This window comes from Halichoeres trimaculatus, unplaced genomic scaffold, assembly GCF_033239565.1.
Source record: "Halichoeres trimaculatus isolate MK-OKI-2021-1 unplaced genomic scaffold, fHalTri1.1 fHalTri1_scaffold_6, whole genome shotgun sequence".
In the NCBI taxonomy this organism is placed as follows: domain Eukaryota; kingdom Metazoa; phylum Chordata; class Actinopteri; order Labriformes; family Labridae; genus Halichoeres; species Halichoeres trimaculatus.
In genome coordinates this window covers 27,062,430-27,089,325 of record NW_027437184.1, presented here as the reverse complement: position 1 = coordinate 27,089,325, position 26,896 = coordinate 27,062,430, and the positions used below count along the sequence as shown (strand labels likewise).

At 39.2% G+C, this 26,896-nt stretch overlaps 1 protein-coding gene across 3 annotated transcripts in view; it reads right to left on the bottom strand.

Moving 5' to 3' along the window:
* Positions 1-23,001, bottom strand: part of gdpd5a (glycerophosphodiester phosphodiesterase domain containing 5a) — a 38,416-nt gene extending 15,415 nt beyond the window's left edge. For 2 of the 3 annotated variants that reach the window (XM_074672864.1, XM_074672866.1), the window contains exons 1-6: positions 22,683-23,001; positions 13,754-13,928; positions 3,062-3,165; positions 1,032-1,125; positions 878-937; positions 693-791 (exon numbers count right to left, since the gene is read on the bottom strand). In XM_074672864.1, the coding sequence (XP_074528965.1) occupies positions 693-791; positions 878-937; positions 1,032-1,125; positions 3,062-3,165; positions 13,754-13,870 (474 nt within the window). In that variant the 5' untranslated portion in view covers positions 13,871-13,928; positions 22,683-23,001. The remainder of the gene's footprint in view (positions 1-692; positions 792-877; positions 938-1,031; positions 1,126-3,061; positions 3,166-13,753; positions 13,929-22,682) is intronic. The other variant, XM_074672867.1, reaches the window with a different exon arrangement.
* Positions 23,002-26,896: the final 3,895 nt, after the last annotated feature.

Sequence of the window (26,896 nt, the reverse complement as noted above, 5' to 3'; positions counted from 1 at the left end):
CCAAAATGTAATAATAAAAAAGAGATAAACCCAAAATATAATAACTGACCCATATAGGATTACATTTGCAATGAGTGCATTGCAAATGTGAAAAGTTTTTATGTGATCACATTTTTAAAATTACATTTCAGGCTCAGCACTTTTGTAACATTATCAACCAGTTATAACATTCTGGGTTTTATTTTTTATTTTTTTACATTTTAGGTTGTTGTTACATACTGGGTTCTTACAGGCCTATGCTTGGAGCCCATATATTCATACCGAGTACCCATAATGCCTTTTATTTTAGGCAGGCTCAAAGCTATTTACATTCATTTCCACAACAGAGTGTGTAGCTGAGTTGATGTCCAGGTGGGTTTACTGTGCAGGTGAGTGCTGTTAGACAGGAGGCTACAAGCCCATCTCAGCTCTACCTCTTTGCCTCTCCCACCTCAGATTAAACCAAAGTGAGGTCAAGTCAGAATGTTTAATTCAGTGACCACTGTTTTCAGGCTTTAAAATGTCAATTTCAGACACCAGCAGGTGGCATCACTGGGCCTGTGTCTACTGTACATGTTAAGTCCATAGTTAGAAGAAAAACAGACAAAGGAAACTTTGTATGAAGTCAGTTTAGCTGTACCAGACTGCTATTTTCCCTCAACACTCACATTCATACACTGTGCTCGATAAACAAACAAATGAGTAACCCTAACCTGCAGTGACACCAGCAGGATGTCCCATTCATCTCTCCACAATTCATCCACAGAGACGATACCAGATATGGTGGTGAGCAGAGTTGCCAACACTCCAATCTGCAGAAAGATAGACAATGATCGGGTCAGATTTTATTTACAGAGTTTGTGTGAGTAGTAAATATGAAAGATATGAACCTCATCACCTTGTGAACCCAGTAGAGGTTCAGCTGCTGGCCCAAAGAGATGTGGAAAAATGCCAAGATCTAAAGAAGAAGAAAAAACCAGTGAGTGATATTGGAACTAAAAAATGTGTAAGTTTTTAAGTGTTCAGGGTGTTATAGCATAGCAGGCTGTTACCAATAAGAATGTGATGTAGCTGAAGCCTATGGTGGTGGATGCAATGAGTGGGATCGTCTCATCGCTCCACTGTCCAGAGTGGTTGTACACCGACCTGGAAGGAGAAGAGGGAATATTTGACTGATCAGAGCTTGAGGAGAAAAATAACAGTTGGTAACCTTCAGGGATGAAAAATAACAACAACGGTGAGATTTGGTAAAATTAAATTCTTCAAACATCCACTTGAGGTCAAAGACACACCATTGAGCCAGTTTAAAAATGTCCTCAAAAACAGCAAAATTTAACTTATAGCCTGGTACATAAATAGTTGTTGTCTCTATAAAGAGGGGATATTTTAGATAACTCCTTTGTCATGAATGGATAAGAACAATATTTTTGGAAAAGACAGACACTTGATAATGCCTCTCCATAAAGCAGTGAGTGTTGTCCCCGAGACCATGCTAAAGTTTCAAACTGTTTATGGCCAAAAATTTTACATTTTTCTTGCTTTACAATGGCTTTAGTTTTAGATCCATTTAAAAAAAAGATGTTTGTTTGATCTCCTTCATGTGACAAAGATTCAAGGTGACATTAAAGGCAGAGTCGGCAGGATTTACCGAAAAATGGAATGTCAAGTTTTACAGGAATAACCCCCATCAATCTGCAGTACTCAATACATGTGTGTCTGTGCCTGTGCCTCATCCCTCTCCTCTGCCTGTGTGTTGATGTTTTGATTGTTTTGGAATGTTTCTGGGCAGAGAGTAAGCGTGGTTACAGCAGCCAATCACAGCGCGCCCAGTGTGCAAGTGACTTTGACTGTTGATCAATGAGTGGACGAAGCTAACCCGAGCGGCTACGATAGTGGAAGAAAGACAACCAAAGTGAAATGTAACGCCAAACACGTAAAGCTTTTTACTAAATTAGAGCAAAACTTAACTCAACTTTTACTCGCTTCCCGGCACCTGGAGAACAGCTCAGGAAGAGCAGAGATATGAGTTTGCATTCTGCTAACCAGGTATGTGTCAAATGGCTCAGAGATTAGCTTGTGCTACCATGCCAAGTCAGGTGCACGGCTCTCGAGTCTCTTTCATGTAGAGATATGATACTACAGGTGATTGCTGGGTTATTGAATGTGTTTACATGGCTTTGGTTAGAGGCTGTGGGTGCGTGCTGCCGCTGGCACTGAGCCGGGGGGGGGGGCCCCAGTTTGAACATTGTGATCACTAACAAGTAAAAAAATTCCTGCAGACTCTACCTTTAAGGAAGAAAAAAATCAAGATCAAAGTTGAAAATTTATGAGCATTGAGTCTATAAAAAAAGTCAATTTCTATAGAATAGAGTAGAATAGATCTTTATTTGTCATTGCAACCAGCGCAGCGAAATTATCAATTTATTGATAGTTATTACTAGTTTACTATCAGTTTATTCCTGTAAAATCTATGGGATCAGAGCTGAAATATCACAAGACAAAAGTTAATGTGTGTGACAAAATTGTTATATATAGTTATATGAAATGGAACTTATATTACCAAGTTATGGCTTATCAACCTGCGGGGTAAAACATCATATATATGGTGATATCAGAGGAGCAGCCAGCTGGCTGCGATAAAATAAAGAGCATATGGCTGACTACTTCTCCTAAAGTTACACAGAGCTACACAATCGCTGAGAACAAACAGCCCTTTCAGAAGTGTGCATAGGCAGTTTATTAGCTCTGCTCGTCTTCAAAACAGATAGTTTTTGCACGATTGATTCAGAATCCTGATTTTGTGGTGCAAAATTGCTTAAATATGTGGTACAGAGTTATTTAGGAAACTTAAACTCAAGTTTAATTCTATGGGATGGTGCAGACCGCTCATGACCTGTCCAATAAATGCCATATAGGTTAACCATAGACTGAATTAATGACAGTATTTTCTTTAATGTATTATTGAAATCTCAGACATGAAGGTAAAACTGTAAAATTCTGACTGAATAACAAAATCTCATCATTTGATCATTTCAGGTGATTCACAAACAATATTAAGCCAAATATTTGTTAACAGACTCACATGTTGAACTCGTTGATGTCATTTTGAGCCACCAGCCAGAAGTACGCCCAGAAGAGCAGCAGGAGGAAAGAACTGCACAGGATGATGAACCATGTACACTCCCACTGTGAGGGAAAACACAAACACAGAAGAGATGAAGAGCATGAGGACACTATCATTATATGGAAACAGTGTATGTGTGTGTGGCTGGACATTCTTGCGCTTGTATTTTTGCCTGAAAAACAACACACCAGTCAGAGATGAGCCCCCACCATTTCACTCCTCAGCAGCTTGGCCAGCTCATCACTGAACACACAGCTCTGACTGTAATCAGCTCACTGCTTCACCAGCTGTGAGTTACTGAGTTTTTTCTGAGTTACTGAGAAGCAATTTGTGTCTTTCTTTTTATTTATTTTTTTTTTTTTTAACTTCAGTAGTTTCACCCTGGGCTGGGACAGGTTTTTAGTTTTGGTTTACAAGCATCAAGATTTATTACTAGTGTTATCAGCTAAAGGGTAGGGTTTTTTGCTATTATCACTGTCTGATCAGTAGAGTTTATTTGTTTTGAACCAAGGCTGAACAAAACTAATATGAGGGTTTGTCACTTGAGCTTTAAAGACTACTTCAGATTTTTTGAAGTGGACCCGTGTATCTGACCTGCTCAGCTGTGGCACTGCTCCATGCACAGACAGTATGGTCGACTAAAGCAAGTATTTAACCCCTTCTCGTTCGGGTCGGCCATGTGGGGCAAAGGTGTAAAGGAGAGTGTTTGCAGCAGTCAAGGACTCTTGTCTTCAGTGGTTAACAGGATTAGCAGCTAATGCTCTGTGAGGGGAGGTGAGGAGAATGATAGGCCGGTCCACAGATCCTGATGAGCATTGATCAGCTTTGCAGTACAGCGTGCCTGGACTCACCATTTCTAGAAGCTTATGTAAGAGGCTGTGTGATGATTAGATGTGTGTGCAGGTAAAGAGCAAATGGCTGCGCTGATGAGGCCGCTGAGTCGACACAGAATGACTTTCAACCATGAATATTTATCAGAGGGTATCAACTAACCCGATTTAACTTCTACTCTGTTCCAAAGTAGTATGCAGTACATACTACATTAGTAAGCAGTCTGTAGTAGGTGGTTAAAAAGACATAAAACTGGGAAAATTAAAACAAGAATGATTTAAAACTAAAAAACAACCCATGACATAAAGCGTCAGGGGCTCTTTGACTGTGACGGATCTTGTGTGCCGCCCCAAATTCCATTGGCTCTTGAGGCAGTCAGTCAAAGGGTTGCCACCCTCTGTTCTATTATCAAACAGATGCAGGAATAAAACACAGTATCTGACTTTATTATGAGAAAAATCCATGGCTATAACATTAGGGGGCTTTCAAATTTAAGTTCTACAAACAGGAAGTAGTAGGTAATGAATACGCTTTGCTGGGTTCAGATGATTCCTCCTTTCAGGAACAACTTTTCCCACTTTCAAGAAATCTTACTCAGGGTGCAGCGAAACTTTCACACATGCTCTGACCCAATGCACATACTAACCAAAATTGGAAAACTGACATGTGCCATAAAAAGTGTTGCTCCTGCTCATTGTGTCATAACTATGTTTTAAGGGAATGTTAAAAAACAAGGTCACATCCTTAAAATAGTTGGTCAGTCAGTGTACGTTCATTTGTAACTTTTTTCACATGAACAGCATTTAGGTACATAAACTGATGAGACATTTAAGCACATTATGAAGACAGTAAAACACTGTTTTCTGTATTGTTTATAAGAAGTAATTGTTAGCACTTATTGGTCTGCATGTAGGAGACGACGTAAGCCTTCATTTTTGTTGTCTTCAGCGAAAGGTGTGAAAAGATATTGCTACAGCAATATATTGCGATACATTGACTTCTGATACAATATCAACATTTCAACTCTAAATATCGATTTTTTTTTTAAAAGTAAAATATGACTCTTGCACCTCCACTGCAGTAGATGGCACCACAGAGCTACTCCACTGTATGTTGCTCACACACTGTATAATAAGTATGATCTCAGAGTATATTTAAAATGTTTCATTTCTAAAGTCGATAATATGGGTTTTGCCGGCGCAGACTTCAATATTTTCTCTATATTTTTGGGTTAGTTGGTTTTAAATATTTTAAATTGTATTTTTACAGTGTTGTAGACAGCTAAAATCATAATCATAGAAACTTCTTTGCCCAACATCAGTTTTTTCATGAAAAACAGTGGTTACACCAATTGACATTTATCAGTTTCACCAACTGACTACGTCTTTCACCCAATAATTTCTTTGCAGCATTAGTTTAATGTCACAGTAGTTTAAGTGACAAACTTGATGCACTTTATTTTTTCAAATCAAGTGTATGTATGTAACATTGCATTTGACTTTTAGTATTTCAACAACAATAGAAGTTGTTTTCATTCAAACAGTTTTGACTCTCTGGGCCTATCTGTTTGATTTACATTAACATCATCTTAATTTTTCTGAGTTAACTGTGTATAGTATCACAATATATTTTAATATTTTAATATTGTGATATATCATGACCCAAGTAGGGCTGCAACGATTAGTCGACATAATCGACTACGTCGACGAAAAAAATTCATCGACGCAAATTTTAATAGTCGACGCGTCGTATTATTGTTTTTATTGTTGTTGTCACATGGTGAAATCAAATACCAGGGGGTAATACTCATCTGTAACTTCAGTTCAGAGCATGAGGTGCTGTGTTATTGGATACTTTTATGGGAAAAGATCACTAAGTTCATACGTGCGGAAAATTGATGAGGAAAAACTCCACTTCCAGAGAGCGCTGCGCGCTGACGGAGGCTCTGCATCTCCGGCTTGGACAGCCTGACAGCTCCCAGAGTTTAGCGTCTGATAACGTGATCTAGAGAGTCTCCTTCACTCTCTGTTACCAACAGTTTTTCAGGATCTAGGCGACAAACTAGTGTAAAAAATTCCCCTAACTTTTGAAAAGAGAGGAAATTTATCACTCTCAAGCTCACACTGCAGCGGTAACACTCAGCGGGGAGGAGGAGGGGCGGAGTGTGCATGAGCGAAGTGGAAGTCGCGCATGTAGAGAAACGAAACTTAACGCGTTGTCATGGAGAGTTGGGGGAGAGTCAGACGGGATCGCACAGAGAGCAAAGCAAGCCCCAATGAGCAAATAAACATTAGAAAACGAGCCCAAAGTCACTAATATGCGGTCTGTCCAACACTGCGTACAACAACTTAATTTCCCTGTTACCTGCTTCATTCAGTTTGAGATTTAGCCTATTTATTTTTTGTATAGCCAAGTACTTATATTTTTTCACGTCATCATGAATGAAATAAAGACAAACAAACAAACAAACGTGACACAGGGCTGACCAATCAGAGATGAGAACCTAACTCTGGGTAAATGCAGTAAAAATGCAAAACACAGGTTGAATTATAAAGGTCTGCACCTTTTAAAGGCATAATTAGGTTGAAACTCAAAATAATCGTGATTAATCGACTAATCGAAAAAATAATTGATAGATTAGTCGACACTAAAAATAATCGTTAGTTGCAGCCCTAGACCCAAGTAGCATGATGCCTGTCTTGTCGCGAGTTCTTTCAAATAATTCTCAGCCCTGTCTTTAGATGGGCCCCATAGTTGATTAGTAACACCCCCCTGTGTCTCCCACCGTAACACAGTCTGGATCCACCCCTGCTTTTTGATTGTTTTAAATTATCATAAAATCAAATATAGGAATAGGTGAGTATTGGTATTGGTATAAGGTAACAGGCCGATACTAGCTTTAGTTAAAGGTATCGGTACTCGCAAAGGCTGCCGACACCAAAAAAATGATCTTGTGTCAAGTAAGTCCTCCTCGCCAGTAGTTGGCGCTACATTGCTGCAGTTTGACACCATAATCAAATGTGCGTCAGGTCCTGTTCAAACAACATGATTAAACCAGGGAGAGTTAGCAGCTTAATTGTCTCATTCTTCAACTCTGACAGTTGTTAATTTTATTCTGCACTTTTGTCAATTTATTAAAAACAGATCATAAACTTTGAGAGAGTTGTTTGAGTTTTATTTTGGACTTAGTGGCAGAGTGGCTGAGCCATCTTTGTTTGAAATGATCTGTCACTGTTAATTGAAATTTTATGTATCAAAAGTATCAGTGGTATCAGAACTCTGTATCTGTGAGTAGTCAAGAGGGTACTAGCAGAGGTGACTAACAGGTTAAGTAATCCCTGAGAAAGAAAAGCTTCCTGGGGATGAAAATTATGACGCTCCAAGCAGTAGGAAAAGAGGCAGCCAATTGACGACAAACCTATGTTTAAAACATGTTAGCAGTATGTTTTGTGTTACAGAGGTGTTTCAAAGCATCAGGAAACATATCAGCACTGTTAGACAAAAACTGCACTGAAATCGTATGCAGGTACTGCAGAAAATTCCTGCTGTTTAAAGAGCGTCCAAACTGTGTCTCTCCCTCTCAAGAAAAACATGCTCAAACACAATCTAACTCCCTTCCACATGTGCTGCTCGGTGCATTTTGGCCCTTGCTATAAAGCCCGAGTCCAACTAGATAACAAGTACCTTCATGATGTCGGTCCAGATTTCTGCATAGATCCGTTGGAAGGTGAATCAGGGATAAAAAAAAAAGCCTGGACTGTTATCATGTCTAGATTTGACCCCACACTAAGTAAAAGGAGGAGTTAAAATTCTTTGAACAAGAAGATAAAACTCGTGACCAAAAGCAGCAACAAGGCTCTGCCTGTCCTCATTAATAAAGAACTGGTTCAATAAAACAGTCAATGTGTCTCAGAGTAAAGTCAAAGCACTTTGTGTGAGACTCTGAAGCTTCGTAGACACAGAGAGAGGAAGAGGCAGCTGTGTGTTAATTCTTCATCCTCTTGGTCAGCATATCATCAGTGCCAGGCTCACACATTCATTAAATGCACTAATTTATGTCTGAGCCACTGACTCTTTGTGACAAGAAAGACATCTAGCATCAGTTGCTGTGGATGCACAGCGGGTATCAAACACAGCTGGGTGTCTGCTCTGCTTTCCACAGTGCGACACTGTGCTGAGTCTATTCCTCGCTGTACTGTGAGGATCATTTTGCTCTGTTACCAGGCGCTGGGATGAAAGTTGCTCTGGAATCCAGTTAAAAATAGGATGACATTATCCAAACTAGAGCTGTGTTTGTCACCCGGTCCACTCTCAGGGTTCACTGCCACCTTCTTCATGACAAACCCAAAATTATCAAATTTGACCTTTTACTGCAGGTGACCACCAGAGCAAAAAGAGATTCAACAACTTAACTGAAGATAAAACAAAAGGTGCTGTGAAGACTTTTTGACACAACAACTCAAAAGAGATTAACTCAGGACATAATGTTTAATGGCACAATATCCTGAAGCTTAATCTGAGAATAATGGTTTTATGGGCTCAGGCATTAACTTTTTTCCTAAACAATATTCCAGAAAACAAATGTCCTACATTCTAAATACAGATGGGACACAGGGTGAAATGTTCATAAATACAGATTTTGAGTCATTTCAACCCCATTTCAATCAAAAAAGTGTGAATACACTTAAAATCTTTGGGGTTTTTTCAGAAAATAAAAACTTATTTTAAATGTAATACCTGGACATATTTGACGTTTCATTAACTTGTTGCAACTTGTTGTTAACTTATTCAGGTGTTTTTTAGTGTGTATTACACAACTTTTCAGTGTTAAGTTGTCCCTGTCTCAACTTTTATGCATGCGATGCTGCCGGCATCAAATTTAAAGAGTACAATTTTTCAGTTTCATTGTTTTGGATGCTGCTTTTACACTTTTTCAAGGAACAGGGATTAATCCCAATTCTACCCCTTAGCCCTTGTTTTACCTCCTTAGCATGTGCATGTCTGGTGAAGTGGTGTCCCAATTCTCTGTAAGATCAATGAGAAGGGTTAAGGGGAAGGGTACACAGCCCTTGAAACGAAGACAGACCAAGACCTCGCTTGAAACTTAGAGGAATGAGAAATTTCATACGATGTTGATTTTTTTTTCTTTTTCCATCAGACATCCAGACCTTTTCTACTTTAAAAATGTAACATGTTTTTAATTGTTGGTTGTACTTTGAAATTGCCCATTATGAGATTCTACCTAATGCTACATTGATGGGCAATTTGATTGTACTTGTTGCAATGTCAAATAAAGTTCTATTCTATTCTATTCTATTCTATTCTATTCGATTCGATTCGATTCGATTCGATTCGATTCTAATCCATTCAATGTCAGACCAGGGTGACAAATTAACAGCAAACAGACTTCACTACAATGAGCTGCATTGCATAAATGATTAGGCAGATAAGATGCATTCAGGAGCTGCATTAGCTACATTAGCTATGATAAGCAAACATTATTGCAGTCAAGAGCTACGTACAGTAACATTTGCTTTTCATAGCTTAGCTGTCTCATCACTCATGTAATGCAGTCCATCGTAGTAAAGTTTGTTTGCTGTGAGTTTGTCACCTTGATCTGGCATCGGTTTATCATTACTTTGTAAAAATGTGTTCAGCTTGAAAGTGAATAAACAGCTGATCAGCCAGCGAGCTTAGTGGGCCATGCAGTGGCATGCTGTGTTTTTTTTTTAATTTTTATTTTTTGAGGAAGCCAAGTGAGACAACGCCTCTAATCTGTATGTTTTTAGGGAGAAGAGTACATAGAAGACTATGTTGCAGCTTGTATATCGCTATTTCATGTAATGTAATGACCTGTTAAGAGCGCCCAGAGAGCGCTCATTTTACTTACACACGCTTGTTATGTGACAGACACTTTGAACACCTACACGCGCCCTTTCACTCTCCCACCCTCAGTCACTCATTCACACACATACATCGTCCTCTTGACTTAGCTTAAATATCTTATTAATTTACCCAACCGCCCACTCAAATACACAACCGGCCGCTTCCTGATTTCATTCAGTGGCTTGATGATGACGATACTGTGATTTGATTGGTTTGAGGCCAAAGACGGGGTGGCTTCCCTTGTCTAATCACAGGTGAGCAGTGTCATGACCGCAGCCTCAACTGATTGGTTAATCGTTCTTGTTTTTTTCCACCAACTCCGCTTGGCTTCCTTGCGGCCAACGGTGTGTAATATCGTATTTTCACCACCCATTCGCCACAAAACATTTAGGAGGGCGCTGTTTTACACATCGTACAATGCTCAATAAGTATGAGAGAGAAATAAGGAAGAGATGACAGTGATGAAACAGAAGAATTATCAAAACTGTTGAAAGGAGTACTTCATTAAATCACAGCTATAGTCAGAAAAAAAGCCCTCAAAACAGAGGATCAAGGGGAAGAGGCTGACCTAGTGGTTGAAGTAATTTCAAACCATCAAAATGTTTTGTTTTGTTTTTTTTTGTTTTTTTGTTTTTTTTCTGGACATCCTAAAATATTTAGAATATGGGTTGTACATTGGTAACAGGCAAACACTGATATTTATAGTGTGATGGGCTCCTCGGGTTTTTGTGTATAACTGTTGTGTTTTTATTTTGTTTTTTAGGAAAGAAGAAACTTCCGCATGAAATCTCTTCCCCAAGCAAATATTGCTGTGGTGAGAAAAGCAATAAAAGGCATCTTAAAGGATTTCACAAAGTTTTGTTTTGCTTGACCTATTTTTGGCTTTCAGAGCCATATTAGCAAGGAGGGGACACAGTAACACTATTTCATTCAATTAAGGCTGCGATCAAGTTTCAGTACAACAAGATTGTTGTCACATTACGCCTTTATGAAAGTCAATGTCCACACACTCTGAACTCTATTTTCAGTACATGTTAGCTCTTCTAAAAAGAGATGCTTGTTTACAGTTTTTTTTTGGTTTAGCATTAAGAAACAGGAATACATGTTTAACCTGTTTAAGGCTTTATTTTGGAATCATTAAAGTGAATAGGATGTGCAAACACACAGGAGAGCAACATGTTTAAGCAGAACTGTCTCTTTAAACATATTAAACCTGTTTGTTTTCTTTCCATCAAAACTCATGAGACTAGATTTTCCGTACTCAGGGATAAAAGTAGCTGCAGTGAGCAGCCTGTGGACTGAGCTGTGCACAGAACTAAAACAGTACAAGCATTTACCAGATGCACTGTAACTACAGCCTAAGTCACTATAATTAGATGAATAACCATGTTTCTGTACTCTTCCTCCTCCTCCTCCTCCTTCTCCTCAATGAAGCCATCACAGCAAAAGCGTGACAGAACTCTCAGGCAGAGGTCTCTTACCCTTTGTTGCTCTTTCCCTCTACAATTATAAACCAGGGATATAATTGTTTGGCTGTTTGTAAGATGGTGAGTTTCTGTTAGTCCCTTCTTACACACAGCTCATCAACATACCCTAATACCTAAGAGGAAAGGAAACAATGGAAATTACACTTTCTTAATGTGACAAATTTTCAAATACTTTGTCTCAACCTAGAACTTGAATATAAAGAAAATCAACCAGAATTTCAGATAAAAATACTTTGTGGATAAATCCATCTGGAAAGGGAAAGTTATGACCTAAAAAGGACTAGCAGACTGGTGTTGTTTCATTTTCTTTTCACTTGTAACGCCATTACAGTATGTTGTATGAACTGTTACTATTAGTGATTACCTGCCATTACATTTGTGAACATTCACAAGAAATATTGTCATTTTAAGAAGAAAAGAAAAAAATGTTCAGGAAAAAAAAACTTTTTAAAGTATTACAATTCATACTTTTTACATGTCCTTCATAATAAAGGCAGCCAGATTGGTGAATGCCTCGTATGCAGCCAAAAGTTTCAGGACAGGCAGTAATAATAAAATAATACTGGTCTAACAAATGGCAGAGCTAACAGGATGTCATCATTTCTTTTTTTCTTTCTGGGTTTAATAGAAAAGATATTTTGCATAGATGTGGTAGAAAGGAAAGAAACTAATATCAAACTTCAATCTCACTAATGTGTAAGGGACAAAAAAAGTACCTTTCAGATGATAAATGTGACACGGAATGATTTAGTTTTAAGTCACAAGCCTGTCAGCAGAAGATTAAAATTTTGTGATAGAAAAACATCAAACAAGAAAGCTGTGTATCAAACTCACAGAGACAGATGCTGAACAAATGTCAAAAACAGTGAGGAACAAACTGGATGGTCACATTCATGACTTCATTAAAGGGACACAATGGATCTGACAAGACAGCTGAGCAATACACTGGATGCCATGATTGAAATGCCAGAGGGCGCTATTTGCCTTTTACTTCATCTATCAAATGTCTTTAGATTTCTCAAGTGTGCTATGAGGAGGATCTGTTTAAATTAGACTGGAGCGCCACCTTTTGGCCATTAGTCTCACGCACACTGTCGTGAAGACGTCACTTTTAACAAGGACATGGATTGTTTTGAAAAAGAATGGAGACTGGATGGAAACAAATTTTCTTTGTTTAAGACAACTTTTTAATGGATACAACGTGACAAGGTAAGGTATTTAGATGTTAGCTGTTGTTTGAAATGTGAAAACAAGCTAACACTGTCAGTTCGTACATAGTTTAGTAGCCAGCTATATGTAGCACTACTAGCTGCTCTAAGACATGTCTGTAATGTGTAACGTTAGTGAATCCTGGTTATGTCCTGCCAGTCATGTACCAAGCAGAGCTAACGTAACCTCTCTCTTCATTTTATTGATAGACTCTCAAGTTTGAACAGACCACTGCAGAATAACTGCTGAGTGTGGGTTGGAATGAACATTATCACAAACCGTTTAGCCCGTATGTTAGCCTTTAGCTCTGGCTGTATCACTCTCTTGTTTAGCTTTCTTCTGCTCTTTTGGCTTTTTTCTGTCAGACATTTAGGCTCCTGTGTCCACCATCACTACAAAATTAGTCACAGAAATCATTTTCACCAGAGAAAAACACAGATCTATCTTCTCACTGCTAATATTCGTCAGCTGGAATGGGGTTGCCATAGAGACTGCTATCCGATTGGGCAGCTAAGAAGTAGCATTTAGGAATAACCTATATTAATTGTTTAAAGTTATTATTTAAAGTGAGAATTAGGATCAGGCACATATCTAGCAGGGAGACTTTTTCAAGATCACTCTGAAACTCCTCACAACCCTTTTACATTGACTGGAGTTGTATGGACATGGCATCAGCATCATGTGAGGACTTAGCGGTCACCATTCATTCTCACACAAACAATTCCTGGACAGCACACTAAAACATACTTGATGACCATTTTAGTATTTTTCTTTTTTAATTCAAGTAAATTAGTCATCCATTTTGACAAGCCAGTTGAAAATGTATCATTTTGTACTCCTTATTAATGCGTGCCTCAACACCTGCTCTGCAGAGGAAGGGAGGTGTATGAGGCAAAGCCTCAGGCTAACGCAAACATATAGCTGCCACAACAGGGCCATCTAGGAGGGGCGCTTTATCTGCTCTTTCAAAATAAACAAGAAAAAAGTCACCCTGACAAAAGATAACAGAAAAAGTAAGGAATGAAAACATAAATATTAAAAAAGATGATATGTTGAATTTTTTTCACCAAAGCTAGAACATAAATGTGTACCCCCCAAAAAATGAAATTAAAAGTCCTATTTTAAAATTCATGATCACAAGCCAGAAAACAGGACCACATCAAGGTAAGACAAGAACAGAAAGATTTTTTTTTTTTAACCAGTTAACGATACTTAACTGTGAGTGCTCAAGTCTTACCCTGGAGCTGTCGTCTTGGGACCGTTGGTAGCGTTTCCAGCGCCAACCATAGACTCCAGTAACAAAGGACAGAAAGACCTGCTTCTCATAGACCTGTAAGGGTTGGTGTTTCACCATGCTCCTTCAGCCTTAACGCGCCACCAGTCCGTTAACATCCCACACAGGACTGAGAAACCTGCAGGAGAGGAAAGAGTTAAAACAGGACGAGATGCAGGAAAACAAACTCAGTCTTTATTATAGTTTTCGTCACCAGGCTGTGTCACATCACGTCACTAAAGGTCTGTTTTCACAAAAACACTGTGAACGTGTTGACAGTCTGAGACGTTGTTTGGTCCAACAACACCAGAAAGAAGTCAACACACAACAGTGAGTCACGTCTGTGTCAGGTATAATGACATGGTATGCTATGCAGTCGTGTTTTAAGGACTCAAAGCTGTGCAGAAGTTGTAAATAAGCATCAGGAGGTAGGTATCATCTACGAAGAGAGGACTAATCCTGTAGAAAGAGAAGCGTAAAACTGAGACAGCATGTTGCCTTCACAGCTTCTGTCTCACTGAAAAGCTTGTTGCCTCGGCTGCAGGTAAAAATGTGTTGGCGCAGGAGTGCTGTTTCTGAAGGCTTTGGTAAGAGTCAGCGCGGTGCTTCACCTCTTTGTCTCACTCACAGAGATCTGTGACAGTCTTTCCTTTGCTATTTTGGAAACATCTATGGTTCTTACAAACAAGTGGTTTAGTTTCAAGACTTTTTTGACATAGAACGATGCTTTTCTCTCATTATGAGCACATTTATAGCACCGTTAACTAATGTAAGGCTGGGTATACTTCAAGGCTGATGAACAGCTCCTCTGAAGTCTGCCACCCAGGATGAAGGCTTTGCATTGTGTATCCATCCTACTGTCTGAGTCAAAACATGCCCCAGAAAACACTTCACACAAATCAATTAGTGACATCTATGGGTATGTCCACTTCTACAAAAAGTCCATGATGCAACCTGTAAGCTGTGTCCCTGTGAGTGCGCTAGCGTGTTAGCATCTTGACCTGTGATGGGTTAACAACTGAGACATGCTGCTACTTGGAGAGGAGGCAAGGGACCAGACTAATAGGATTTTTACAAAGGTCCTCGTAACTTTAACCACACAGTGCCAAGCTGGGTCAGGACGGCACGTGTCTCTGATGTGGTGTATGTGTGGCATGGTGACAGGGCTGAACAGCTTCAAACCAACCACAGAGCTTCTGTTCCTACTGTAGAGTATAAACACAGGAAGCTCGACTGCTAAGGATAAAACATCTTTATATGTTTTAACACCTGGCTAACATTTTCAGACTGTTTGGTCGGTGTTTAATATCACACATATCAAAGGATCAGATATCAGACCTACTTTCCTCAGTTAAAATCAAAGAATGTTATTTTCATAGGGATAAATGTGCTTGTAATACTATTTTGGGCTATGCTTTTTTTTGATGTGTAAGAGATGTGTATGTACTTGAAGAAGTTCAGATGTCTTCTTGAATCAGTATAGACTCCTATTCACACAGTGACTTCAGGAGAAAGCAGTTCCCTCAGCATGGCGACTCCAAACAGAGCCATGCTGGGGATGGTAATCAGTAATTAGAAAGCAAACCTCACACAGCCTCACCTCATGAATTTAGAATCATCTGTAAAAGGCTGCACTATGGTTTAAGGCTTGGTGATGCAACGATTTCCTTAATTTTGGGGGATCTGTGATCAGCTCATCCTTACATATGAAAGTGATCTTACATATCTCCAGGAAGGTCTGACAGCCAGCTGTTGTTGCTTTTTGCTCTGAGATCTAAAACTCAGGACACTTTATTGTCGTTTTTAAGTTAAAACATAAAATTTTTATTGTTTCACAGGTATTGTTCAATGATTTTTAATAAAATACGATTGAAACATTGAAGGTATATGCTGTCAGCTATAAAAAAAATAAAAAATAAAAATCAGTATCAGCCCAAATCGGTATCGACAGGTCAGGCTTTTTAAAGATCGATGATTGGTGATCTGCCAGAAAGTTGCGATTGGTGCACCCTTAATTCGTTATATTTCTTTAAGTCTTCGAAGTTAAAAGTATTACAACCCCCAATCACTGGTAGGGGAGGGGGGCGCTAATGTGCCATCAATGCTAGCTTTCACCCAACATCATAGAAGAAAAGGGACGGTGACAAACTGCTCATTGTCTTGAAGAGTAAGTGGTAGGGAAGTCTACAGACGTTTGGAGTGGAATGGAAGCAGCCGACAGCAACACTGAAGAAAAACACACAACATTACCACTGACATCACCCCACAGAACACATCCAAGGCAATAAAAGTCCCAAACTAGTGCTAGTGGACCAGTGGCGTTTTCTCCCGGAGGCCAAGGGAAGCCATGCTTCCTCTCTTTTTTCAGACTGCAGCTGTGTTTTAATGAAAACCCTCCTTTTTAACAGTTTCGATAATTCTTCTGTGTTTCATCACTATCATCTCTTCCTTATTTCTCTCCTCTACTTATTGAGCACTTTACAATGTGTAAAACAGCGCCCTCCTAAATTTTCTGTGGATGCGTGGTGAAAATATGATACTGCACACTGTTGTCCGCGAGGAAGCCAAGCCGAGTTGGCGTCCCTTGGTGAAAAAAAACAAAAATGATTAACCAATCAGATGAGGCTGGGGTCATGACACTGCTCACCTGTGATTGGCCAAGACTGTGTTAAGGGAAGCCACCCCGTCTTTGGCCTCAAACCAATCAAACCACAGTATCCTCATCATCGTCAAGCCACTGAATGAAATCAGGGAGATTAGCATGTTACCAGTGTGCACGAAGCGGCAGGTTGTGCGTTTGAGTGGGCGGTTGAATGAATTAATAAGATGTTTAAGATAAGTCAAGAGGATCATGTACGTGTGTGAATGAGTGAGAGAGCTAAAGGGCATGTGTGGGTGTTCAAAGTAAGTAAAATGAGCGCTCTCTGGGCGCTCTAACAGGTCGCTCTAACAGGTCGCTCCATTACATGAAATAGCGATATACAAGCTGCAACATAGTCTTTTATGTACCCCACTCCCTAAAAAAAAATACAGATTAGAGGCTTTGTCTCATTTGGCTTCCTCAAAAAAAATCCCCACGCCATGCCACTGTAGTGGACCCCTAACAAACACCAGGCAAATAAACATGACCCCATAGCTTCTACAGCTTCAAAATCTAGTGTAAGTATTTTCCAGCACCATGTCTGACCCCTGAAAAACACTAAAAAGAAATAACTTGTTACTGTTTGTTTTGTTGCTGATGTAAACATGTAATTTTAGGGGTTGTCAGTTTCACACTGCGGTGTCTCAGCATTGGCTATTTATGTGCTACACACAAGCCAACAATCTTTTGGGATGTGGTGAAGACAGAGCCAAGAGGCAACTTCTGCTAAACTGATACCCTAGATATTTAATATATCTTAGTTATTTTAAATTGAATTAACCAAGTTATTTCACCTTGAAAATTTTCAAAAAAGTAAATCCCATCTTGCAAAATAATAAAAAAGTGCTTCCTGTTGGCACCATCAAATGATAGATTAAAGAAGCTTATCAGAATATCAAATCCCTGGTTTCCTCAACTACTACTGAGGAGTACAAATCAGCCTTTCTCCAAGTTGTCTCTGTCAGCTGTCAGAGCATATCTACATCAACACAACAAAGCTGATGAAAGCAGACAAGGACCAAAAAGCTTCTACCCACAGCATCAGCTTAATGTACACCCAGATCTTTGACCATGTCACTGTACAGCAAAATCAGAAAAAGCCAGCTCAAAATGTCACCGAAACATTTTTAAAAATCTATTACAAGAAAAGATACGAAGAGGGAGGAGTTTGCTTCTTCTTAGCTGAATCAAAATAAAGAAATCATCGAGAGACTGATTGAGCTTTTTGGATTAACAAGCCTCCCCGTGAACCCTTACGTGATCAATGATTTCAGATGGTATTACCAATCTCTGCTGACACTAACAAGTAGAATACTGACCAGTCAGTCATCTGGTACTGTAGGGCCCTTTTTACAGCCCCCTCTGTGATGGTTTCATTTCTAAAGCAGACACTGAGGAACAGGTTGCATAAAGTGAAAAACACCCAACCCCCAAATGGAAAAACAGCTCAAAAACCCACAGACATCAAATGTCCTGCTCTGTGTTGTCCGTCCATCCAACAAAAGCGGTGATGAGCGGCAATTTCCTGCTCAGATAAAAGGAGATACGGCTGTGTTTCCTAGTCAACCACGCTTCCCATAACAAACTGCTCCTTTGTCCTTATCTCTGCTCAGAGAAATTACAACATGACAGGGGGACCAGGCTGGATGCGTCTGTCTGGGTTCATGTGAGGTTAACTGTCCAGTCCCCTTTAAGAACAAGACTTTAAAGGACTGCAGAGAGCAGACGTCTAACCAATGAACACTAACCAAGGGTTAGCTTATCGTAGCACTATCTGAGTTCCCGTAAAGAATAATACTAAGATTGAAACTTCAAACTCCCTCTTGTCACTGCAGAAATGATCAGCAAAATCAATTTAAAATGTTGAAAAGAAAAAAAGCATAACCCAAATACAAGCTGTAGCTCATTGTCCATCTGAAAAATGAAATAACATCCATTTTGTTAGTTAACAAACTGAAGGTTTATTCAGGATTTGCTGATGGCCTAAATCTACACTGCACTCTTCAAATGGAGAAGGCTGTTGTGCATCCACCTTTGAACATTGACATTATAATAGAGGAACTCCCATGCCTCAGGGAGCCGTCTCTTCGGGTCATCGGTGCTGGCATAGTCCCAGCGCACTCACATCCTGACTGACCCCTCAGTCAAACACAAGACCAACTGGAGCTGAAAACACAGAGGTCTTATTCCAGAGAGGTGGACCTATTGTCTCACTGAGGCTCTCTGCAGTAACATGAGTGAGCCAGGATAGAGACACTCTACTTCTCTGTGACTGCATGACTTACAGCAAATAACTGTGAATACTGAAAACCAGAATGATTGGTACAGCGAGTCAAAGTAGGAGAATAAAAAGTGTCATAATCCCATATTCAGCCATGTTTTACATTTGGTACAATACATCAATAAAAAAAGAACTGAACTATGATTAATTTGAGCAAGCTAAGTGTTAGCTTGGGTCAAACATGTTAGCTCATATAAATTAGCCATGCAAGTTGTGACTTCTAACAACACCAGTAGTAAACTTTAGCAAAACAAAACTCCACTTTGATGTTGGTATCAAGCTAGCCATCTGAGCTAGCATTAGTTATGTGCCTGATGGTTTTGGTGATTTCTGAGTCATTTCTAATTTATCCTAATTGTGTTTTCCATTCTAATCTGGACATGAAAGTATCCGTCCATCATCCAATGTCTGATGCATCTTAAGAAAGGCACTAAACTCAGAATATATCAACTTTCATCTGGTGGCAATATATGCCCCTGGGAAAAATGGCTAGCTTCTTTCTAAAAGCTAGCAGTTAGCATAAAACTCTTGCTGCCAAGCCTTTTTCCTGTGCACTGCATTGATAGAATAAAAACAAACATGTAAAATAAATACCTTGGTATGGTAAATACCTTCATCCACCAAAGTAGCAGCTGTTCAGCTGTTTCTTGTGAGTCTCAGTTTAACAGTCAACTCTAAGTTTTCTAAAGGCTACTCTGACCTACTTCAGGGTAAAATTTCAGAAACTCAACAGTTGTCTCCCACTTATAACTAACAGACCTTATTGGGTTTTACAATTTTTAAATCTCTAAGTTAAGTTGGAAAAAAGTTAAAGCTTTCTCCTGCAAAGAGCAAAACATTCTTCTTCGACTATCTAGTCACCTGATACCTAGCCCCCCCCCCCCCCCCCTTTTTTTTTTTTTAATATGGCTCCTGATGTAGTCTGCTGACGTCATCACCATCATTCAGTTTACACACATGGTCTGATTATAAAAAAAATAAAAAATCTAAAATATTGAAGAATTGGAATTCAAATTGAATCAGCACCAAAAAAAAACATAAAAATAATTGGATTGAGAGAAAAGCACATTGTCCCAGCCCTACTATTTTCATAAATGCAGGATGGGGCCATGGTTTCTGGAGTATTCCAGAAGTTTGTGAAACTGAAATACTGATTGGCTCATATGACACAGGATCACTCAGGTTAAAACTATAACAGATTGTTAGCTGCATTGCTATGCAGGTTACTGATCAAATGGTACATAAGAATTTTTTTTCATCACAAGTGTTGTGAGCCAGATTATTATTATGGTTGATGTCCAGCCTGCTTTTGCCCTCCGTGGAGAGTGTTTTCCTGCATACATCAAAGCTTGCTGAGAAGTGTCAATTCTCCTGCCAGTCTAAACATACAAACAGAAACCAAGTCTCTCCTCAAACTAAAACCCAGACCCTAACACGATTTCACAAACAAGAAGATATCTTTGCGTCGACTGACAGAGTAATGAAGCTTTGTAAATAAGTGAGCTCTCCATAGGTTCACCTGCTCTCAACACGCAGACAAAGCTCTTTCTTGTTGACTCCAGCTGGTGTGTCATTCAGCCAGCTGTGAGCCTCAATTTGCCTTTTGGGTCCAACCTGATTCTACCAGGTTACAGAAGTATCCCAGTCACTTTCAACACCCCTCCAGGCTGAGGACACCTCATTGTGTCTAAGGCAGGGATGTCCAACTCGTGCCATGGAGGGCCAAGAGGCTGCAGGTTTTCTTTCCAACCAAGAACTCCACCAGCTGATTCCATTGATTACCCCACCTTCAAGCAGAGAGCAGGGGCTAATCAGTGGAATCAGCTGGTGGAGTTCTTGGTTGGAAAGAAAACCTGCAGCCTCTTGGCCCTCCATGGCACGAGTTGGACATCCCTGGTCTAAGGAGAACTTCAATAATCCAGACTCACCACATGCAGAGCCTCCATCATATCCATCTATAATTAGCCTTTTATCTCAGTCAGTGTCGCCTCTTTCCAGGCTGCCATTGTTCATGAAATTTATGTATGCATGCATTAATAGGACCCTTAATCTTTTAGTGGGTTCAGCCAAAAATAGAGTTTCCATTAGTGCTCGTGCTCGTTATCCGGAGTGTGACGGCTCGGACTGAGAGAGAGGTCTACTTTCCAAGCCACAAAACAAAGCACATCAGTAAATTCTGTTTTTTAATCACACCAAGCTAACACATTCATCATGTGGTCTTAAGACACAAGCTCCTACTTAAAGTGAGACCCACGCTGCACTTCATCAGCCAAGCATCACCTGCCACCTCTGAGGATTGCCTAACTTTTTAAAGTGATTTAAGTCTGGCACTGGATGTGAGGATGTAGCCATAAACTGGTTTATCTATGGACCACAAGTGTCTCACTTCCTTGATCACACAGGCTCTGTGACACCATGAGTCTGTTGACACTCTCTAAAAGGAATGGTACATTATCTTTTGCACAACCTGCAAGGAAAAACAAAAGTGCATGGTTTCTCTTTCATATGAGACTGTGACACAGCCATCTCAGCCTGTTTCAGCTGCATCAGCAGCAACTGTGAAAGTCTGAAGAGTGTTTTCATGAAGAACATGATTTTCAGAAAACAGCACCTGGCGAACTTGTCAGATTTGATTTACAGACACAGACATAGATGTTTGAGTTCACAACAACAAGCTACAGTCAGCTCACTTTAACAACATGACTTGTCAGTAACTAAACCCCAGACCTGAAAATGAGGCGTATGTCTCAAATGATTAATTCTCTCTTTCAACTCAAAGGGGAAGATTTCTTATCATTCAGTTCATTCAGTTCAAACGAATAACAACACATCTTCCCACCTCTCAGCTCACAACTTGAGGCTCATTTAAGCTTCTTTTACAAATAAAAAGATGTGTATGTTTAAAGTATCACCACTGCTATCTTCACACTCCGGTTTATCCTTAGTGTTGGGAAGGTCGTTATGCAGTGAAACCAATTGGGGTCAATAGTTTTACCAGAGGGGAAGAGTCAAAACTGAGTGAGACCTGCATCTGCTGGGAAACAGACAGCTACACAGGCAGAGTTGCTCTTTGAGAGCATTTTATGAGTTAACATCCTTTCCTCATAATATCAGCTTTCTGACTTACTAACACAATCTTTCCTCAAAATGATCCACAATTTTCCAAGGTATCCTGTGTTTTACCTGTTTTACTTGTCATTTACTTGGGGCAGTAGTGATACTTCTCACCACTGCTTATTGACCCTTTTAGAGTTAAATGTAGGGGCAAGCTGGAAGTGCTGTAGAGCAAAGCCTGGAATTAAACAAAAAATGATAATTAAAAAAAAAAACTAAAATGGTATGAATAAGGGCAATAAACAGAAACTTAAATGTTGCAATTCAAACTTTTTTTTTGTCTTGATATACATTTTCCAAATCCCATCTTGTTGTTTTAAACACTGTGAAAATCAGACAAATGTCTCGTTGCTGTGAATAATTTCTGCCAAAAAGACTGCAGATTTTAAATTGAAAAGGATAATTTAGTACCAAGGTGAATTAGAAAAAAAAAGTGGATACATATTTTTGGGTATACTGCCAAACACTGACTAAGATTTTCTTTGTACCAAACTGACTCTCACCTTTTCAGTTCTCAGGTGTGCAGCAAGTGTCAGAGAGGAAGCTCGGTAAAATTCACAGTTTCACATTTCACATCTCTCCCTCATTTAAATTAAACCTGTTGTGTCAACTTCACTGTGTTCTGTCGTAATTACATGAATAACTACTTTAGAATATATAAAAATAAAATGTTTTGCCAATACAAAGCAACAGCTGATGATCAACCTAAATATGATAATGAACCGAAAAAAAAAGCTGGACATTAGCACTGCCTGACTAATTTCCACAGTTTAATCACAAAACAGAGTGCGTTGCAGGTGACAGTCCTCGGATTATATTAAGATAATCCGTTAAAGTGCGCACAAACGCACACTCACCTCCTCGACAGTGTATATGTCCTGGATTACTTCAGAAGCAGAAGCAGCTCTGTGTTAGTCATTTATCTCCAAACGTGTTGACATGATGTCTCTTCTTTCCTTTTCCGTCCGACTTTTCTGATAATTCATGAAAGTCTTTGAAGTAACTTTCAGCGGCCGTAATAGACGAAGCAGCAGCGCACATCGGATTTACGGAAACAGCGACGGTCAGTTAAAACGCGAAAGCTGCGACCTTTCTCAAATGATGATGATTTCAAATTGAACACAGGATACTTTCCCCTTGAGCAGGGACGGACCTTCAGTGTTCATAGAAGAGTTAAAATCTGTAATCCTCTGACAGTGAGTGGGCGGAGCAGACGAGCACACTGTAAGAAACACTCAACCCGAGCAGACCCACTCCAGCACTAACTGTGGAGGTACGACAGGTACTTTTTGTAGTGTGAACGGTGACAGACAGACAGAGGTAAACTCTGTGGGTGAACCTGAGCTGTGAAACTGCTGATGCCTCTTGATTTTGGGATTATTCTGAAAGAATGAAGCTCTTAGTTTTACAATCATTCAAATCTTTCTGCCCAACACATGTAGCCTCATCCAAAAGGGTTCATCATATGAATCTAATGGATTCACATGGGTTTTGTGCAATAACACATCACTTATTTACTTATTTACCTATCTATCTATCTATCTATCTATCTATCTATCTATCTATCTATCTATCTATCTATCTATCTATCTATCTATCTATCTATCTATCTATCTATCTATCTATCTATCTATCTATCTGTCAGTCTGTCTCTGTCTGTCTGTCTATCTATCTTTCTATTTATTTATTTATTTATTTTTGTTACTGTTCTCCTTATCCACATGTATACCAAGCTTATCAAATCTGATTTTGTCTCTCACAGTGTAACCAAATGGACATGGTAGGCAAAACAAGACTCAGGGAGATACAGAAATATTTCATTTAATTAATTAATTAATTAATTCATGTATGTATTATTATTGTTTTTCTTAAAAAAAAAAACAAAAAAAACTTGAAGCTATAAAAAAGTCTTTCAGTTAAATTAAAAACCCAGACCTCAGGTTGTACTCTAAAGCTTCCAAAAGGGACTTTGGTTTGTATTGATTTTGGCGCCCCCTGTGGTCTTAACTTGCTGATCCAGACCTGTATGCAACTGGATTATGATGTTTCACTCATTGCCAATATATATATATATATATATATATATATATATATATATATATATATATATATATATATGCTGTCTGGTCTGACACCTACCCCCCTCTCACAGCAGTTTTAGGGTTTAGGTTTACAGCAGAAACTAAGTCTTGTTGCTGAGGGTCTTATTTGCTTTTAAGGGTTATAATGAGACTTCCATATCAATTTCTGTCATTTGCACGAACACTTGAAAACTCCTTACAGGAGCTTTAAAGTCAAATAAAGTAGATCTGAGCTTATTGCAAGTGCCCTTGTGCATTTTAGCTTAACGTTAAAAAGCAAAACTTTATGATGGGATCAGGTTATGTTTTCAGCTGTACCAATAGGTAAAGTGTACGTGTTATTAGCTGCCTGTTTTTTAGTGGCTGGTCACAGTGGAAGCTTTAAATTGGTAATTATCAGCTGTGTTTTTACCACATGCATCCTCAGCAGGTCAAGCTTATAGCAGCACGTTGGCTTCCACCATGACAGAGGAAATAAGTCAGTCATTGTTATTTAGGAACTTTTTCAGCCTCTGTGCCTAAGACTAGTCCAACAGTTTTTTTATATAACAGCATGACAATGTGAAATTATATCCCCCCTTTGCTGTATCATATTCTGAGCTCTATATTTAGAAAGTCTGAAACTCAGTGCTGCTATATCTACTTAATCTACCAGGAGTCAGTTTCACTTTGTCTGCAGACATAAATTTAACATCACAGATATTAGAATTGCAGAGAAAGGAAAGGGCAGAGACAGGAGGTTGATAGAGAGGAGGAAGACAGAAAAAACCCCAACATGTATGGTATGTCTGACATTTTTTCTCCCCTTTCTTCATCTTATTGGCTATTTCAGGCCTTTTTTATGGCTAATTGTTGTTGCTTACAAACAATTTATGGGCTCAGTAACTTGAGTTTTTTTTTTTTTTTTTCTGTAGGAAAGTTGTTCGAGAAATATGGGGGGAAGGTCAAAGGTTGTGTTTGACTTTTTTGACAGATGGCCACTTGAAAAGCCTTCATATACTCTTTCATATTCTGCTTGGTCACATCCACATCAACCACTATTGTTGCTGTAATAACAAGATGCTATGTGAACTTTTTGACTTTAAAAAGTAACATGACAGTGTAATACTCAAATCCTACCAACCTGAGAGCTTCCACTCCTCTCCTTACCAGAGCGCCATCAGATGGTTAAATCATTATGAGTGATTGGTGTAATGATCATTTATACTCACACATCACACGCACACACATTCAAACCCGTGCAATGCCAACACCTGGCAAACAGGTAAGGCAGATGAGTAACGTCTTGTAAGAGATCTATTCCAGGCCCAGCGGTCAGAGATTAACCCTTGGCTTGGGATAATTACGTCAGATCCTGGTAATCCCAAACAATTTAGCAGCAGCAGCAGCGAAAGGGCCTCAGCCAAGAGTTCTCCTACAGATGCAATGCATGCTGGGCTTTTGACTGTGGGTATGTGGAGAAGATATGAAAAGAGGGGTTACATAGAAGTGAGGATGGAAAAGGACACAACCTCAAATATCTCATTTCAAATCTGCTTCAGAGGTATAAATCTAAACATTTATTTAAGGCCATCGAAAAGTGAAAGACTGTTTTGTTCTTCAGTAACGTGAGAAAGTCAATCGGTATTAAGTCAAAGTTAATATCACATTCCAGAAGTTGTATACTTATACTGGTTAAAAAAAGTCTGACTCTGTGACTGGCTCTTTGCCGGCCTCTAGTGGTCACAGTGCTTAACTTAAGGTTGGTGTTCAGCCAACAGATGGCGCCTGAATCTGCTGGACAGTTGGCCTCATTTGACACAGACTGCTAAAGGAAAGCAAAAACAGCAAAAACAAAATTAATCTCTTAATCTCTAAATGAAGGTTCATTTTTTTGTAAATACACCGGAAATGACTGAAGAAAGGATTAAAAAATTAAATTAGCGCAAAGCAGGTATACATTTTTTTTAATCACATTGAATGAATGAGTAAAGCAGTTCCAAAACAACAACAAAGTGGGGCAGAACTTGGGGTATGAGCACAAGATTATTAACACAGTCGGCTTTTTTGTTAGATTTCACCGTAGGCAAGAAAACATTTTTTTTCTTTTGTATAAACTTCTTTTTCTTTGTAGCTATGTTTCTTTTTTCCCTTTCTTTTTCCACTTGTATTGTAGTTTACCCTTTCTTTTGTTGTGTAAGTTTTTTTTTATCTATTGTCTTATAAATACTTTGACGTGTAGTGGTTAAAGAACAAATCAAACAATTCACCATATGTCAACAGACAAACACAGCTGTTGTAGAAAGCAGTGCGCAGACTAGATACTATCATCTCTTTCTTCCTGTCTTTCTTTCTTTCTTTCTTTCTTTCTTTCTTTCTTTCTTTCTTTCTTTCTTTCTTTCTTTCTTTCTTTCTTTCTTTCTTTCTTGTGATAAAACAGAGTAAACAGTCAGTCTTAAAACATGCATCGACTGCTCTGATAAAGACACTTTCTCCTCCAATGATGGCACAGAAATACCAGAAAATACCAGGAAATACAGATAAATGTGGTTTCAATCGGACACCTCAAAGCTGTGTCTTTTTTCTGCCAGCTGCTGAACTTTGTGAATCCTCTCAGCTTGGATCTAATACAACATCCTCTTGCTCGGCACCGCTACGCCATACATCCCCTGGGTCATCCCTTGAGTCCCCTGACCACCAGTCAACAGCAGGAGCCCAACGTAACACAAAGTGTATGGAAAGTCCTGTCTGTTCGCATTAAAACCTCTTCTTTCTCATGAATGACTTGCTCAAGCGTGTTCAAATGTGCCAGTCTGTGAGTCTGCATGTAAACGTCTGTGTCCCTTCAGAACAGAGGTCACAGATTACCACGTTTCATTTAAGGCTAATAGTAAAAATGAGGAGTCAGTCATAGAACAAAGAGAAGCCACGTGGATATTTCTGCGCACAAACATGATAAGGAATGAGTTGTGAGTAATGAATATTGATGTCAGATATTTCGCAAGTGTAGA